The 18,603-nt window shown below is 39.7% G+C and overlaps 1 protein-coding gene across 1 annotated transcript; it reads left to right on the top strand.

Moving 5' to 3' along the window:
- The first annotated feature begins 1,628 nt into the window (after positions 1 to 1,628).
- ASAH1 (N-acylsphingosine amidohydrolase 1) lies at positions 1,629 to 16,762 on the top strand. The gene is made up of 14 exons (XM_041403014.1): positions 1,629 to 1,776; positions 6,248 to 6,294; positions 6,488 to 6,578; positions 7,762 to 7,848; positions 8,796 to 8,874; positions 9,782 to 9,856; positions 10,674 to 10,719; positions 12,015 to 12,159; positions 13,134 to 13,188; positions 13,413 to 13,494; positions 14,097 to 14,228; positions 14,466 to 14,589; positions 15,222 to 15,278; positions 15,941 to 16,762. Exons 1-14 carry the CDS (start codon positions 1,657 to 1,659, stop codon positions 16,028 to 16,030), a joined length of 1,230 nt encoding a protein of 409 aa, XP_041258948.1. The 5' UTR covers positions 1,629 to 1,656; the 3' UTR covers positions 16,031 to 16,762.
- Positions 16,763 to 18,603: the final 1,841 nt, after the last annotated feature.

The raw sequence follows: 18,603 nt of genomic DNA on the forward strand, positions 1-18,603 counted from the left end.
CACCCCCACTTGGTTTTGTAAGAGAGTTAATTGCACAGGCAGTTAAAGTCACGATTTAGAGACTGCATCACTTCTTTTCTGTGTGCCTAAAAACACATGACATGGCTTAGTCACTGCACAGAGCACATGAGACAAGCTACAACACGGGCATCCTGGAAGGTTTTGAGTACTTTTTTATGGTGCTTCCACCAACTGTTGCAAATGTACACACTCATGAAGCATTCCTTTGCTCACACTAAAATGATAATGCTCGTACTAAAATGACAGTGCAAACCTAATTTGGCTGCTGATTTGTACTTGATGTTTCAACAGCCTGGTCTAGTGGAAAGTGGCCCTGCCCATAGCAGGGCTATGAAGCATTCATTTGCTCACACTAAAATGATAATGCTCATACTAAAATGACAGTACAAACCTAATTTGGCTGCTGATTTGTACTTGATGTTACAACAGCCTGGTCTAGTGGAAGGCGGCCCTGCCCATAGCAGGGGTCTTGGAACTAGATGATCTTTAAGTTCCGTTCCAACTCAAACTATTCTCTAATTCTATGAAATATATACCATTTAAATAATAATTAGAAGGCAGAGCACTTATAGATGGATGCATCTCGTAGCCTGTGTTTCTCATTAATCTGTCTCCCCAGTTGCCCACTTCCTGCACTCCTAAACTGCAAGATGGAGAAAAATCCTTCCTCAAGAACATGCCTGCCTGGCATCTTTCACTGCTACAGATGCTTGAAAGACTGGTTGGAAATAAATCCCCATAGACTGATGTCTATAGAGCAGGTATTTGTTTATTGCAGTGCTGGTGGTCAGGGGGATATCTCCTCCTAACTCACCCACCCTTGTCAAGTGCTGTGGTATATTTATACAGTAAGTATTGCTTAGTATTGCTATGTCACTACAACATCATCACATATGGACTGGAACTAATTTACGTGGTATGATCTTATGGTTATTAGATCATTCTTTTGCACTGTGCTTGCATCTCCCCAATTCGGGGGTCATCGGGGGTCTTTATGAAGGCCTCCAAGGTCTTCTTCACATCTGAACTTTTCAACTTTGTCTTCAGAGCATGCGCAGTTACGGCATTCCTTGGTCTGTCTGGTCCCAACCAGTCTAAATTCTTTATTTTGTGGCTAATCAGCTTTACATTTGCAATTTTTTATTAGTACTATACTTACCTATGTCTAAAGCCATCCACCTGGTGAGTTTTTTCTTCTTTTTTTTGCCTATTCAGCATTAAACAACTAGTTAACCACATACCAGCCATTACATTGTCTAGGCAATTATTTATATCACGTTATATAGGTATAAAAGCTATGATTCAGGTTATATCAGATTATATTGATATCTTATAACTCAAGCTATATAAGCACCTTGTAACTTTGACCTAAGTTATATAGGCATCACCACACCGCCTACCTAAAATCTGCGCAGGACACAGCGTAATTAAAAATCGCACTACTGCCAACGTGAAAACTGGTGCCACGGGTTTTTTCCCAGCGTTGCTAAAGAAAGGCGATTCTATTTCAGACTCTCCTGTGCGGAAGTTGCCTTTTGTGGAAGGGCGACTGAAAATGAACTGCCGAGCTTCATCACAACTGCACGGGCGGTGCCGGGCCGGGCCGCTCCCGCCCCCGGCGGGCGGGGCTGTGTCATGTGGCCGCCGCTCCGGGAAGCGCCGCTCGGAGCCGAGCCGGGCAGGACCATGGCGGGCCGGGGCCGGGCGCTGCTGGCGCTGCTCGTCCTGGCGCAGCCTGCCTGGGCGCCGGACCCGGTGAGCCTGGCGGGGGACGGGCAGGGGCGGCGGGAGCGGATCGCTGCGGGGCCGGCGGGGGGGATGCGGCCGCTGCCCTTGCCGAGGCGGGAGGCCGGGCGAGCCTCTGAACGCACGCCGTGGATGCGCGGCAGCGCCTCGCTGCCCCCGAGCCGGGCAGCGCTCCTGGGCGGGAGGGGCTGAGCCTCGGCGGTGTTGTACGAGTCCTTGCTCGCCCCTCAGCTCGGTTTCGTGCGCGTCTGCAATGTCAGTGTCGCCCTGTTACACCGCAGCAGCGATTTCCAGAAGGAAAGTTAAGAGGGGCTTGCTGAAAAAGCGCACGGTTCTGGATCTGCTGAGTGTGTGTGCTGTGCTTCACCCGAGGGGAGGAGCGTAGAGCAGGTGGATTGGTGTGTCGTTTCGTGCTCTTGCGGCCGTTTGGGGGTTTTTAACTGAACACGTGAAATATTTAACTTTTGGTGGAATTGGGAAGCTGGGAAGGTTTTGGGGAAGTCCTTTGGAGCGGGATGGCTTCCATCTCCTGGGCGTGTAAGCAGTCGCTCGTGTTTCCTGGTGTTTTCCTGGAGCAACGAGGCATTCTTTCGTGTCTTGAAGTTCCTGAATTTATTCGTCCTGTATAAAGAGAACAGGTTTAAAATATCTCTGGATTTCAAAATATCTTTTGCAATCTATTTTTAAATATTTTAGGAATATACTACCTCTTTTATTGTTTAGTTTGTTCCAAGTATCTTTTTTTTTTTTTTTTTAGCAAATCGCATTGATTTTGGGAAAATTATTAAGGGTTTTGTGAAAGGGGAGAGCTGCAGGAAATTACCGTGGACATCTGGATGGCCAGTGTTCCCTTAGCGTCTTTTAATACACAGGATTTGGCTTTTCTCTCTCCCCTCTCTTCCCTTCTTCAATTCCCATCCTGCTGGCCAAGTGCAGCTTCCTAATGCTATAAGCTATCTCCAGCTTAAAACACCTTCAGCATTTTAGCCTAAACTATCCTGGAGTGTGGAGTCGTAGGCGAAAGTGCCAGCTGTCGGCAGAGTAGTAGCATTAGAGCTTGATTTGCATTTGATTTCACTTGGTACATCTTTGCACTTGCACAATGTCCTCTGTGTATCCAGGCTGCAGGTTGTGCTGCTCTGCAGCCAGATATTAGGCTTGGATATTTTATTTTTGCTTGAGATGCAGGGTTGCATCACATGCTGAAGAAGCTTCCATTATGGCCCCCTCAACCATGCTCACCTTTTTGTACAAACTGCAGTTTAGGTTGTCTTGTCACTGTTTCTTCTCCTGCAAGAGTACTCTTAACCTCTGTGTTCAGAAGGGTGAACAGTATTGGGACTCCTGCAGCACAATAGTGTTGCATTGGCATTATCCCATGAGGGAAGAGGAGCAGAGAGGAAAATGTGTTAGATCACAGAGTTCATAGACCAAAAGATGCTAAATATAACAGATTGACTGAAAATATGGAATTATATTTAATAGCTCAAAGAAGTAGTTTTCTCTTTGCTTTTACGTAGGAAGGTGAAAAATGTAAAATACATAAATATTAAGGAGGAATGCCAGAAATGGTATACCTCAAAAATAAATAAATAAAGGAAGTGGTGGTATTCCTTAGACTGGACAAGCTACATTCAGTCTATTTCATATTAATGAAATCAGGCTAGGTGTCAAAATATTTACTCAGCAGTCATTAAACCATGCATTCATTTTCTGTACTCCAGTCAGTAATAACTGGAGTACAACTACTTGATATTTTTTAAAGTTCACCCAATTCATCTCAACAGCTTGTTAGCTATTTGGTTTCTGTTCCACTTTTCTTTTATGCAGTCAGTCAAAATATAAATCTTCTGTGCTACTTCCAGTTTTTATTTCCGTCTTTCTCCATACCATGTTCTACTTCTCCTCCACTGTGTTATCTTCCTGTTAATGTTTCGATCCTGTGCTGTCACACGTCTGTTTTTGTGTCATTACATACATCTCCATTTCAAAGTTGGCAGTATGTATGATAATCAAGATATGCAACCTGCTGGTAAGAGTAGATTTTAAAGAGCAAAACAAAGGGAGCATTAAATCACCATTCAAGAAGAGCTGTATTGCTCTTAGGGGATTCAGTGCGTGTTGCAAAAGCACATTTATCGTGGTAATCTGCTCTTTGGGTCCAGCTTCCAATAGCTTTTTCTATTCAGGGATGACGTCTGGCTTGTCACATTGGAAACTGAAGGTGATTCTGTCATGCTAGGAGGATGTTCCTGGTTTTCTTGGACAGCACTTATTGTTGTTCTTCCAGTGCCAAGCCTGTGCAGAGAGGAGAACCCCACTAACCACAATAGTAACTTCATAGCTGCTTATTTTACTCTGGTTATAAAAAGTGCTTTATGGTTTTTCTGCTGCTGCCAGAGATACCTCAGTCAGTTTTGAAAGATGTACAGGTTATTTTAGGAATTGATGACTTCTTTACCTTGCTTTATACATAGGCAGGTTAGAAATCTAAAAATAGCACATGTAAAGAGGGAACATTTTCTCTGTTCTCTATCCCTTTACCTGTTGCATTCCTCACCTTTTTTTGTAGCTTAGGCTGCAAAGCACTGGGAAGATAAAAATAGGTGCAGATATACAGGATTAACATCTATGGGGAAAGTGCCAGGAGTGACATAACGTTTAGCACCTTTAGCTTAAAATCCTCTGAAATCAGTTTTGCACAGGTTTCCTCTGTGAGCATGGGCTCTACTGACAGAGCAACTGAATTCTGATCCACTTTGGATAACTTTTTGTTAGAAGCTTTATCTGTTGGGAAGCATATTTCATTGGGGGTATTTCCTGAAGGTCCAACTCTGTACATCCATTGAAGTAGGATGTATATGTAATGTCATTTCTTTCTGATGGATTTTAGAGTTGCAGGATGGAAAATTGCACAAGACAGTTGCGTCAATACTGTTAAGCATTTGTCTGGCTTTGCACAAAACTCTGACTTTTGTTGCCTAATTAGTCATCTGACATCCCTCCTACCCTCCTTGTTTTGACGCTTTCTCACTTTGAAAGTTAAATGGCCTTTTGTGTTTGACTTTTTGTTCCAGCTGTGCAAAGGCTGTTAACTGCACTGCAGTGAAATCTAGGAAGCAAAAAGCTGCCAATCCTATACCTTCACCTCATGTGTTGGAAAACCAAAATTTGTCTCATGCTTTTTTCCAACAACAGGAAACAGTAGAAAGAGATAACATTATAACACAGAGAAAGCAATCCCAATTTAGAATTGCTGTTTCCAGTAGTAATAGATTCAGCTGGTGTTTCAAGTCTGTGGCATTGTGTAAGACATTGTGTTTTCTATACTAATGCATTAAAAACAGATAATGAGATTAGCCCAAAGAGAACATTGACATGAGTTAACTTCTTTGTCCCAGTTACGTAGGTCCTGAAGATGTTGTCACAATTTTCATTGGAACCAGAATGCGTTTCAAGGACACACTAGTAATCTAATTAATACAGCCTAATAAATATTGGAAATGAAGGGTGGGGAGGAAGGGAAGTGGTGGTGGAAGGATCGCTCCGTATTTTGTTTGTGTTCTCTCTCCCAAACAGTTGGCTTTGGGAGCTTTTCTGTGGTCTCCCAGAACAGCACATTCCTTTTTCTTAGTGAGATATAATATACTCTAAGGAGCTTACTGAACTTCTCACATAGTTTTGGGACCAAACCTGGCCTGCTGTCAAGTGGTTTGAAACCCAAGTGTGGGTGGCCAGTAGGCATTTGCTTGTATGTCACTGGGTAGAACACAGAATTACAATCGTGGCATGTATATGCATATGTTTATTATATTTATATGCATGCTTTATGTAATTGTTAGAAAAACAACCTTGCATTCACTTTGAGTACATCTAAAATACTTCTCAAACTTTCATTTGTAACTAGCCATGCTCCCATAAATGAAGGTATATTTTTTAGTTACATTCCTGAATTGCACCCCATGTAATGTTTAGCACCACTTCAGCAGCACTTCTCCACACTGAATCCTCAGCTCATTCCACTAGCTGAGGGATTGCCCAAGGTTCATTAAGCTTTTCCTGCTCCAGCTGTACAGTGCAGCTTAACACTAAACATAATTAGGAATGACACTATAAAATGGGATTATGAATTGGACAAACAGAACAGACTGGTCCATACTGAGATCTGAGATTCCTGAAATTTATAAAGAATATGCTTTTGAAGTGCTCTTCATTAAATCACATGGAGTAAAAATATATAGTTTGTATATTTATCATACCCTTGTGCTTGCCCTGGACTACATTGGACAAGTTGTCTAGAGGTCTGTCAGACAACATGGGGAAGTTGCTGCTGGTCCCTCCTCCTCTATTTTCCTCTTTCCAAAATCCCAAGACTTTGAATTAACTGACTAGTCCTAAAGGTTGAATTCAAAACAAAGTCTACTAGAATGATAGTATTTTAACAAAGAAGGTAAATAGTAATGTTTCATTGTCTTTGCAGTATGGAGAAGAGTGTAGGAGTAAAATGTACCCTCCTTCAGGACCAACGTAAGTAGTCTGATTCAACTTGTCTAGCAAATTACAGAGAAGTTGTGATTTGCAAGTCTGAACAGGGTTTTTTCCTTGAAACTTGTTCCTGTTGCAGGTCTAAAAAATGCTAGTAACAGGTGGGAAGCAGCTATTTTGTCAAATGTTTTTTCAGAGCCTTCTTTAAATTTGATCTCTGGTGTTTTTCTCTCAGGTTCAAAGGTAATATACCCACCTATGTCATAAATCTCGATTTACCTCCCAGCAGAAGGTGGGATGACTTGATGCGCGACAAAAAGACAGAGGTAAGAAATGAAGAGCTGCTCTGAAGCTTAGCAGATATAAAACGAGCCTTTTGTTTTGAGAAAAGTTTTTAAAGGAATACCTGTGCTAAAAGTATCTGAAAGGGATAATATTTCCTGTTGACTTTTCTAATATTATTCCAGTTCAAAATAAATGCTTGGTTAATTTTTTTTTCTGTTTAACACTTAAGCTAGCAGCATCAAGCCTAGAGACACTGGTTTGGGATGTAGAGTTGTAAAAACCAGTGTGCCATAAACAAGTGTGTGCCATTCCATTTATCTAATCTCCTTAGTCGTGAGGTGGTGCAGAATGAAGAGGGAGCAATACACCAGAGGAACAGCCTTGGTAAACTGAAGTGAAACTGAGGCAGCATCTCTTCTGTGCACCTCCCTACTTCTCTCAAAATGCTGTGGGCGATGATGAAATGGCAAGGGGGAAATTAAGAGTTTCCTGCCCTTTTCAGGAATGCTGGTTGTAGCACTGGTGTTTACGTAGCACAAATAATTTTTTAATATTTGAGCCTATTTCAAACTGCTTAAAACAGCTGTGGTGAAAATGGATGAAAATTGACTTCAGTAATTTTTAATTTCTCAAACAAGGCTAGGGCTTTTTTTTCTCTATCCCTTGACTTTGTCCTTTCCACTCTGAAAACCAGACAAATTCTTACATGCTAATATTTATTTTAAAAGGTGTTGGAAGCTTCAGGTTTCGCCTTAAATTCTGAAGAATTTTATCTCTTGTGTACTTTGGAGTTAGATCACATGGAGTGGAGCTCTTATTTGTGACATTTGCATGTTGGAGATTGATAGCATGTGCTTTCATAAGAAGTTTATTGAGTGTTTTTTTCTTTGAAATGAACATTCTGAAAGGTAGAAGAGTGTAGAGTATTAAAATGTGTTCAAAGGAGCAGAAGATGAGGATGGTTTTCCTGTAATTTGTTATTTCTGGCAGAAGGACACATTGGAATTAATCAATAAAGTTACTTGAACAAAGCTTGAAGAGTGATTCTAGTGGGGACTTGAGGGTATTTGTCTCACCAAGAAGGTGACATTTAGCACTTTATTTAAATATGTATTTTTCTCAACAAAGTTTTTTTTTCAAAAGTCTGTCAAGAAGTTCTGTTAGTATTCCAGCAATTCTTATGCTTAAGATCTTCTATTCAACAAAAGCCCTTGTTCTTTTTAGCTGAAGACTGTGGTCCAGAATATTAAAGATATCGCAAATACCTTCTTCCCTAGTGGCAAAGTTGTTGACATAGTGGATAACAAAATAGTAAGTATTTTCAGCTTAATTATTTTATTACTGTATGCTCTGACTACAGAATTAGAATGCTTCTGAATCTGGCAATTAAGAACTTTCAAAGTTATTAATTTACAAGTTCTTAATTCCACTTCTGGAACAGAAGAGAAATGCTATTTCAAATTGTCACTCTGAAATTTTGCCTTGTTGTCTATTCTGAAAGTACTGAAACCATCAAATAAAAAATTGCAGGTCCCTTCCTCCTCTCATTTTTCCTAAGATCTTTTCAAGTTTGGATTAATAACACTAGACAGATATGCAACAGCCTTGGTTACTGTACCAAAACACTTGATTGAAATTTTTTTACCATGTTCCACTTCTTTTAAACAGTAGAGTAAAATCAGGTTTTGAAAACTGTAATAAATGTCTGGTTACAGGGACAGCTTTGACCAGGCCTCACCTTAAAAATGAATTTGATTCTGATTAGAATAAGCTTTGGCACAGAACAAGGGAAAGCAGTGTAGGGTTAGAGACAGCAAAAGGCCAGATCTCTACCCCATCTTTAGTTACAGCATATCCCTGTGTGCCTGAGTGAAGTGGACATAAATGCAGCTTTTACAGGTTGCCATGCCAATGGGTGAAAGTCAGTGATGCCCAAAAACACTGACATTGAGCTCCATTGCAGTTGAGCTTTTAATACATACAAGTCCCACTTCACTTTTCTGTCTGTTGCTGCTAGGAGAGGCTGTGCTCATGTCCACTGCTCACGTCAGTGTTTTAATAAATAAGAGTTTTACTTCCCTTAAGTGTATACTTATCTTCCAAGTACTCTGCAAACATCCTCAAGTTCTACAGGCTGCAGAGAAATTAAACACTCAACAGCTGGCAGAAATGTGCCTCTTGAGGAGACATTTGTTGTAAGTAAAAAAATACCGTTAATTTAAACATATATCATACAAAAAAAAATCTTTTCCTTTCAGGCTCATCTGACTGCTACACTTCCTTATCCTTTCAATGAAGAGCTCCAAGGGATTGCAAATTCATCTGGGATTCCTTTGGGTAACAGTTTCCAACACTTTATTAACATAGTGGAAAGCTAGGAATATAGACTCATTTAAAATTAGTGTGTTTACCAATATGCCATTAGTTGTAGCCATCTGTGACTTTAACAAATCATTAGTTAAGTAGTTAAAGCAATAAATTACACCTCACACTAAACAAAAACAGAGTTTTAGAGGAGAATGGAATAAATCACATAAGCCTTTTATCAGGCTGGGACTGCTCTGTAGAGGTGTAAGTTCTCCCTCCTAGTTTTTGGCAAGTGGAGCAAGTTTCAGCTCCTGTGCACCAAAATTTGAGGGAATCCTTTATTCTTGTTGCTTTTGCACTCTGCTGTGTGTCTGCTGTTGACATAGAAAGAAGTCAAGGCTCAGTTTCCTGCTGTGCTTTCTTTCCCTGGTGGTCCTTTCCATGTCCTTCTGCCTTCCCCCTGTACCTGCTGCAAAAGAATATCATTCCAGGGGAGGAGTAGGCACTGAGTTCTTCCAGAACTGAGACAGAGAAGGACCGCTGCCTATTTGCACTGCTTCACTCATACAGGAGCAGTACACCTGCTGCTAGCAGCAGCTCTTATGTGGCAGTAGTGGTGCATATAGCAGCTTTCTTCTTTAAAATGAATTTTATAGCTTGTTTTGGAGTTTCCAAGGAGGAAGTAGCAATGACTGTCAGCTTTGTGGATGGTAAGCAGAGGGTCAGGGGATTCTGACTTCTCTGTTTGCTTTTTAGGAAGCTCTTGATTTTGCTGAACCAGTCATTTTAAAGATCAAAGAAGATTTAAATTGAAATGTTTAACAGAAATATTACAGAATACTGAACTTTGCACTATGCTTTTTTCTAACAATTTTTTTTCTGTTCATGGCAAGATTCAAATTATTGAACTTTGTTTCTTCTTTTTTTTTTTTCCTAGGAGAAATCGTTATTTTTAACATTTTTTATGAAATTTTTACTGTATGTACATCAATAGTGGCAGAAGATAAAACAGGTAATGTAATCCAAAATAATTAACAGTTTTGTATAGAAGAGGGTCCGCCTCAGTTGTGCAAATACAGTCCTCCTCAACTGCAGGCAGTAAGGTCTGTTAAAGAGACTAAAAGGTAATAATAATGCCTAAGGACTGATAATTGAAGGTATTCCTTGAGAAAGGGAATAAGAGTTCTTAAGTGTCTTAGGTTTAAAAAAAAGGACAAAAATACTTTCAAAGATAGTTTGGGTTTGGTTTTGTTGGATGGTGAATTTTTTGTGATTGGGGTGTTGGGGTTTTTTTTAAGAGGTGGTATTTGTTTTTCTAGGGGAAAGAAACACCAGCAACACACTTAAAATTTTCTCAGCTCCACGTAGGATTTTGCATCTAGTTTCTAGATATTGCATGTGTATGCTGGTAGAAAAAATGGTCAGTCTCTTCTAAGAAAAGAGACTCCTTCATTCTCCTGCTTAGTTCTGAACCATTGTCTGCACCTGTTCCAACTTAGGAAGTTTCTAAGGGATTCTCAGAGGGCTTGCAAACATCTCACTTCTAGAGGAAGCTCAAGGTATTGCCATTACATTAAGATAATGTGGAAAGATTAGAGGCTGAGATGGACAGCAGTTTGCAAGATTACTTGATTTCGGTTACAGTAAAACACTCCTCTGACAAATAAAAACCCATCATTATATTATGGTTATGAAAAGGGCAAGTAGAGAATGCTATTTTCCTTGCAGACTTTCTCAGGTATTTGACTGCTTACTCATTTCTTGGGTTTCTAAGCTGAAATTTGTCTATTTCTTTGGAAAATTGTATTTAATTTTTTATTGTTTTATAGGGAAACTGTATCACGCCAGAAACTTGGATTTTGGACTTTTCCTAGGGTAAGTATTTAAACTTGTGACTTCTTTTTTTTTGAAACCCAGACAAAAAGCAAGCTGAACTTTAAACAGCTACATACATTCTTTGAGTCTTCTTTGGATGCCTGTAAGGCTGTGACAAGTAATTCTCCATTGTGTGCTGTGAAAAAAGGCTGAAACGAAAAGATCAGGATGTTCTGCTGATCTTATGTCAAACTGCCCCACGTGCATCAAGAACAGCGGTGTTTTGCTACTTCTTTTCTCAGCTCCAGGTCAAAGTGTGTCAAACCAAAGAATTGCCCATGTAATCTGATCTTTGAGGCATAGTATATCTTATTCTTTACATGATGGGACGAAGCATCAATTTTAATATATGCAGTGAAATGGGAATTGGATTGGGGGATGACATTTTAATGATTTCCTCCCCACTCCTTCGCCCCAGTTACTGTACTGTGCTCCACTGACACTTCCCATCATCCTTCATTTCCATACAAACGCTGTAGTTTGTTGCCCAGCACTCATTAGTTCTCCTTTCATGCCCCTGATCAGGTAGTTCAGCATTTGCTTCTATTACCCCAGTGTATTTTGTAACATCATTCATCCAGATGATGCCCAATGCACAATTGGAATTTAAATGCTCATCTTTATTAAAATTCTTACCTACCTATTAAAAACTCACCCGTTGTCTGTGACTCCTGGTGGACTTCTGTGACTCCACCTGTCCCTTGGTTTGGCTTGTGTTGGACTTCTCTGACTTGCCAGAAATGCTTCCTGAAAATTAAGCAAATTTTCAAAGCTGCTTCCAGAGTCTGGATTATTTCCAGAGAGTTTAACGGTCTGCTAACTGCTCTGTATCAACCTTTTGCCTACAAACTGGTCTGGCTTATTTTACAAACTGGAATTGGTACTTCCCTTCATGTAGAGCAAATCCAGTAGTACATGGTTTCTATTCTGCCTTTGAAAAATAAGAATTCGAGGTTTGGTGTCACAGGTAGTACCTGTGGCTCCCTGTGCCAGCAGTTAGAGAACAAAGTTATGTGTTCAAAACAAACCAGCTGTGAAGCTGGTGCTGTTTAATCCTGAGCAATATATATATGCTCTTGGTTCAAACAAAACTTAGTTCTTTTCACTGCCAGCCTGTGTGTTTAGACTTCTTAGTTGCTCCTTGCTGGTGCTGCTCAGGTAACTACAGGGCACTGATCTTGCCTGACGTGAGTAGGATCAGAGGACAGGCATCACACACAGGATGTCTGCATGCTGTGAAGGGAAGCTTTGAAAACTACTGAGGGAAATTTCAAATGCTGTACTGTCTCCTGCAGGTGGGATGTCAAAAATAATTCCTGGACGTTAACTCGGGAACTGAAGCCTTTAGTGGTGCTCTTGGACTTTCAGAGAAACAACAAAACAGTGTTCAAGTCCACAAATTTTGCAGGATACATAGGCATGGTGTCTGGAGTCAAACCAGTAAGTATGGGGATGGGGCCTTGTCAATTTGTTACAAATGCTTCAGACTTTCCTTTAATATTTAAATTTTTCTGCTTTCATGCTGTGCCTTGGAATGTTTTCCAATAAATGATCTCTAAGTTGTTCTGGTGCACAGCATAGCTACTTGAAGACAGATAAAAGAAAAATATGATGCACCCTTCCTTGTGAAAGGAGATTACTTAAATAAAATGTTTCTGTTTGGACAGTTCTTAAAAACAGCATTGAATTTTGAATATGAACAGGAGTGAATACGAAGTGCTGAACCAGTGGTTAGAGTTTCTTGCTGGCTAATAGCTAATGCTGTGATCCCAGAGGTCAAACAGCACATTTGTGCTATTTAATTCTTTCTCCAATCCTTCTTGGAAAAGACAGTTCTGCATTTTAAGATTTTTTTATTGGGTTTTCATTTAACTTGAAGTCTGGGGTAGCTGAATTCTGGTTTTGTCTGAAACATTAGTTGGAGGAGACTGAGAATTGAGTTTGAATTGTGTGTTCCAGTTAGCATAGACTGCAGTGTGTGCAACTGCATGCCCATGTGAACAGCAGTAACATATCAGGGTGTGCTTAGCACTAGGACTTAAAAATCTGCCTTCGAACTAGAATAGTACTCAGAGGTGTGAGAAGAAGGTGAAATACAGCAGGAAAAGGAAAACTGCTAATTCAGCAATGCAACACAGACCAAGAGGAAAAAATGGCCACAGGCTTGACTTGCTTAGCATAAAAGCATGCCTTGCTGATTGTCTGCCAGGTCAAAAAACTCCTTTCTGCTTATTCAAACCCTGATAAATTAGGTTCTTTCTACATTAGCTTGATCTTGCAGTCTGTTACTCGAAGGGGAAAAGTCTAACAAACAAGAAGCTCAATTGACATCTGAATTGCAATGCTGCCTCTTGTTTATTACTGGTACTCGTGGGCTGGCAATGCTGAAGGTTGGCTTGTTTAATGCTTTTCAGAACTTGTTCACTCTGACAATGAACGAGCGTTTCAGTCTTGATGGTGGTTATGTGGGTGAGTAATGCTCATTTCTTTCATTATTTCTGCACAAGTTTTCCAGACCTTGGGCAAACCAGTTACCTTAATAAACAGGCACACAATTGGTAAAAAAAGATTGCAGATGAGTTAGATAAAACGCAGCTTATTTTAAAACCAGCTGTGAAAGTTAGAATAACATGAGTGAACATGAGTGAGTTAGAATAACATGTCTGAAAACAAATTATTCTGATATTTTGCAGGAATCTTTGAATGGTTTCTTGGTAGAAGAGATGGTATGTGGATGGGCTTTCTTACAAGAACTGTATTAGAGAATGCTACAAGGTATTCCCTCTCCCTCTAAATGTTATCCATCTTTAATCTGCTTTGCACTCAACTAGCATGAATACTGTAGATGTATGCTTAATATCCAGTGATATAGATACCTTCCTAGTGGCCTTCACTTTAAATAGTTCTGGTGTTGCTGGTACTCTGGAGCAGGAGGCAAAGCATCACACATGATCCCTCAAATATTTTTTCTCAGATTTCATTTTTCTTGATGAGCCTGTTGCCAGTCTAAATGTGTAACAGCTTTCTGCATCAAAGCACATCCAACAGGTACTAGTACATTGTAGGAAGTAAGCAGAAACAAAGCTGTTATGCAATAAATCAATTCAGTGGAATGTGATACAGTATGTCATCATTTTACTCGTATTTTAAGTGTAGAAAAAGTGCAGAGAGCACCTCTAAACAATCATACTTCAAGAACAAAATGAGATGAGAAGCTTTACTTAAATGTGTTCCTTTATCATGAGCCTGTCTCCTCATTTGTGCATGAAAAGGGAAGAAAGGCTTAACTACCCAAACTTTTCCTGGGTCTGTGAAACTTGCTCTTCAGTACTTGAACCATTTATAGCATTTAATAGTCCAACATTTTCTTACCACAGTTACCAGGATGCAAAAGACAGACTGGCAAAAACAAGACTGCTGGCTCCAGCTTACTTTATTCTGGGTGGAAAAAATTCTGGAGAAGGGTGTGTGATAACTCGATCCAGGACAGCTGCTCTGGATATCTGGGAGTGAGTATGCTTGACCTGACACCTGACTCAGCCTTCCAGAAGAGGACAGGTTCCACCAATAATTGTGTGCTCTGTTTCTTGTGACTTCTGTTGTACAAGAACTGACTTCTTTACCATCATTGAAAAATACCACAGCAAGCCTAAAAAAAATAATGCATGTGTATATAGTATATACTGTATATGTGTACTTACTATATACTTAGAGAAGCAAAACACAAACTTAAACCTCTTTTCCAGCCTTGATATCCAGAAGGGCACGTGGTACGTGTTAGAAACCAACTACGATCGCTGGAAGCCTCCACTGGTGCTGGATAATCGTAGAGGACCTGCAATGAAGTGCCTGAACCAGACAACACAAGAGGTAAACATCTTCCAAATACCTCATATCCTGCTGATCTGAAATTCCCAGGTTGCAGTACTGACCTGACGCAGCCAGAAGTATTTGGGTTATTTTCAAGCACAGCTATAATGACACAAGTGGCTGATGATTTTGTGGTAACTTGTCTCTGCTTCTGGGTTAGAAGAAGCTGGCTTTTTACATGGGAAAGGTTTGTGGGTTTTTTGTTTGGGTTTTGGTGGTGGTTTTAGGGGGGATTGGGTTTTCAGGATTCTTTTTGGCTTGGTTGGTTTGTTTGTTTTGGGCTTTCTTTTCATCTGGGTGGGTTTCCTGAAAGCATCTTCAGCAGCTGCATATGCAGGAGGATACACCCAGAGATACCTTGAGAAAGACTTTTGGTATTTTTAGGGTAGTTTTACCAGTGAAATTCAAATACACACTCTGGGGCAGCAAACACACTTAAGTGTGCCATGCTCTACTAAGATCTGGTCTGGTCAAGTTTTTGCAGCCCCAATTCTTCTGGTATCAAAATGTTATGGGTATCTTGTACTTTTAAAGCTGCATCTTGTTATTTAAGTGAGATGTAAAAAAGTTAGTTCTCAGCATTTACATTAACAGGTAATGCCCCTAAATATCAGTGTATTATTTTCTTGCAGAATCTCTCCCTACCTGCAATTTATGATGTTCTCTCCACAAAGCCTGTCCTCAATAAGGTAATGCTTCTATTTTTGCAGGAGGTTTATAGTGGGGGGCAGACCACTAACTACTGTACCTGTAAGGAGGAGGCTTCAGTGGTACACTCAGAGTTTTTTTAGTGAAAACATGTATGTAAAAACAAATTTCATATAACTTTGTGAAATCAAAGTGTGATTGCTGGAGTAGCTATTTCCCAAAGGCCATACATCTTTAAAATTCTCAGTAGCCTGAGCACTTTGCTCATAGCTGGCTCTGGTTTGAGGCAGCAGCTGCTCTGCAGACGTCTTGAGCACCCTTCCAACCAGAATTAATGTGTGATCTATGTCTTTGTAATTCACATAAAACAAGTTAACATACCTCATTATTTAGGCATAGTACAGGCACATTACTCTTGCAACACAAGAGGTTTTAGTCTGGAATTGAAATTTTTGTGTTTAGGAAAAAAAATCTGAAGGAAATAGTTTTTAAGAGTTCTTCAATGATGAAGTTTAGTTCCTGTGTTAAGTGGAGGCAGCATTCTTGACTGAGAACACAGACAATTAATACTTGCATGTTTTTGACTGAAGAAGGTAAATGCTCATTTTAGTAGAACTGTTCAGCTGTTTCAGGGAGAGTTTTTTACGAATTCCTCTAATGTGGTTTATTTTCTTTTTTCTTCTTCCTCCCCCGTGGCCATTAGCTGACGGTGTGCACAACGCTGATGGAGGTGTACAATGGCCATACAGAGACTTACCTGCGGGAATGCCCAGATCCCTGTAGTCCTTGGTAGCCCTGTACCTCTCCGTCTTGGAAGCTGCTTGTCCCACTTGACAGTCCTCCATGAGAAAATGCTTCTGGAAAGAGATTACTCAGTCTGACTCCTTTCTTCAGAAATCTAATGGCTCTATAGAAATGGCAAAGCACTTCTAACAGCGAAGGACCCTATCTCACAGCAGACTTTCTTGCTTTGTAGTCAGCAGTTCTGCTGACAAGAAATCTATCCTCATGAGTGTCTGGTGTGATTCCAGCCCTTTCTGCCAGATGAGTTGCAGCAGTTAGTTCTAGATCTCTTCAGTCTTGGCAGTATTCTTGGTGTGTTGTTGGTTGGGGGTTTGTTAATTTTTGGGGTTTTTTGTTTGGTTTATTTAGATTAAAATCCTTCTAAAGAACCTACCAAGCATCAAAAAAAATAGGTATAAGAAGACCATCTGGGACAATACAGTTTGTTATTTTTTCATAAGCACTTAAAATTAATTGCTGTTGTTCTGGTATAATATAAGGATATGTCTGATATGCCCTTTTATAAAATAACCTACCAAGTGTCATACATAGTCACAGAAACAAGGTCTTGGGGAAATATCTAAAACAAGATCCGAGCCAAGAATGTCTTTCTACTGATTTATAACTCTTTTGCTGAAGCTCTTTCCTGGCCTGTTAACAAATGTGGTTTTTTAATACAGATTCTTCTGTTGTCTCAAAAAATACTAATTCAATAAAGAAAAGATACTTTCTGTCACCAAAATACACATGTACTGATTTCATACTTCAGTCAAGACATCATGCATGTTTGATACCACAGTGCTTCATTTCCAAATAGACTGTGGCTGAAAAACCAATTTCTTCTGATTTTGTAAACTGGTAGTTAAAACTATTATCATAATAAGGCAATCAGGTTGTTTTGGCAGGATTTTGGTTCACTGGTTTTTTTGAAGGTAGGGAAAGGAAGCCAAGTCAGATTACACCACTGTCTGCAATTCAAGTTCAGAAAGAAAGGTTGTTTAGAGAGAAGTAGTAGCACCTAATATCCTAGGAAGCAGATAATGTAGGAGGCAGCAATTTTATCTGTGCCACTGGCTGCATTGCTGGGACTAGCTTACAGGTCCAGCTCCTGTGTTTTCTACACAGGAATGCTATTTACCAAATAATTTTAGCAGCTGATAATGAAACACAGCTTCTGGTTGAAGAAAATGAAGTGTTGATATTCTAGGCCTTAGTAGTAGCACAGCAAGAAGCAATTAAGGGGGATGTAACACTGACAAATTGAGGGCACACAGAAATCAACGTCCCCTGATTAAACAAGGGCCAGTCTAGTTGTACATCTAATTTCTTTTTTAACTGAAGCATGCAAGCAGAAGTGTGTCAGCATGATTGTACTACCAGGGTCTATTTCTCTTCTCAGCTATGTATATTGAATCCATTGAAACCAAATATAACAACACAATTTAAACCAGTGAAAAATGCATGTGTGAAACACAGCTCCTGGGCCATTTGATTCATAAAAGACAATTGAACCAAGTCAGGTGTTGCAGTCTGTACTGCGAAGAGCCCATCACGTGTTTCTGAGTGCACACCTCAACCTGCCAGGGGATTGTTCAGATTTATGTGGAATGAAATTGTGCAACAGCCATAATCAAATTACTGGGTAATTTAAAAATCAGTTTACTTGCTTAATTAGTCTTGTCCCACTTTAGCATATGTAGAACAAGGCAGTGTAGACTAGTAACAGTTATTAAGTAATGTCCCTTGTGCAAGACAATCGACATTTCCACACTTGAAATTGCTTTACAATTGCAAAAGGACAGCTAAATTCCATAGATGTCTGTCCAGAGCCTGAATCCCATTGCTGCTATTGACTAAAAAAACAAAGCTATTTAAAAACAAAACCCCCTACAACTGTCTTACTGTGTCTGCCTTGATATACAAAAAGTGATGAATGTGATTGCTTATTGATTTAACCTTCACCTGTCAAGTCTGAAAGTTTTCTCAAGCCAGACAAAAAGTTTAATTTGCTTTTGTTACAGATAGACACACCTATTTTTAATGTCAGTTTACTAGCTTCCCCCTGCTGCTGCTGCTCTAGGCACGGTGATGGAAGCTAAGACCATTTGACTGAAGAAATGTTTGCAGCTACTTGCAATGTTGGGATTTTGTTTAGCCTCCTTTTATTTTACATAGAAAGATACAATGGCAATGGGTGTGGTTTTTCATATTAATTTGCTGTACACATAGTTGAGATCCCTCACAAACACTGAGGGGGTTTTTTGATTACTTTTTCTTAGGTTTGTTTTTTCCCAGGCCAAGTAATTATCCATATATATTTTTCTCTTCAAGTTTACATAAGAGATTTATGCAGCTTAACTAATTCAAAATGTCAATATGTGAGCAACAAGAAAATCATACTTAATTTTTGATTATTACTGCATAGCCTAGTTCTAGAAAAACCAATGTCAGTCCTGGCTTCTAGCAGATTTGCTGTTTATATAAATACAAAGAGTTAATCTGGTTTACTATAAACTAAATTAAATAAGGTGTTACAGAAGAGACCAGGCTGTTTGGGTGCTGGCATTTAAATTGAAAAAAAAA

Source organism: Onychostruthus taczanowskii, unplaced genomic scaffold (assembly GCF_017590055.1).
Source record: "Onychostruthus taczanowskii isolate IOZ18803 unplaced genomic scaffold, ASM1759005v1 scaffold2, whole genome shotgun sequence".
Taxonomy (NCBI): domain Eukaryota; kingdom Metazoa; phylum Chordata; class Aves; order Passeriformes; family Passeridae; genus Onychostruthus; species Onychostruthus taczanowskii.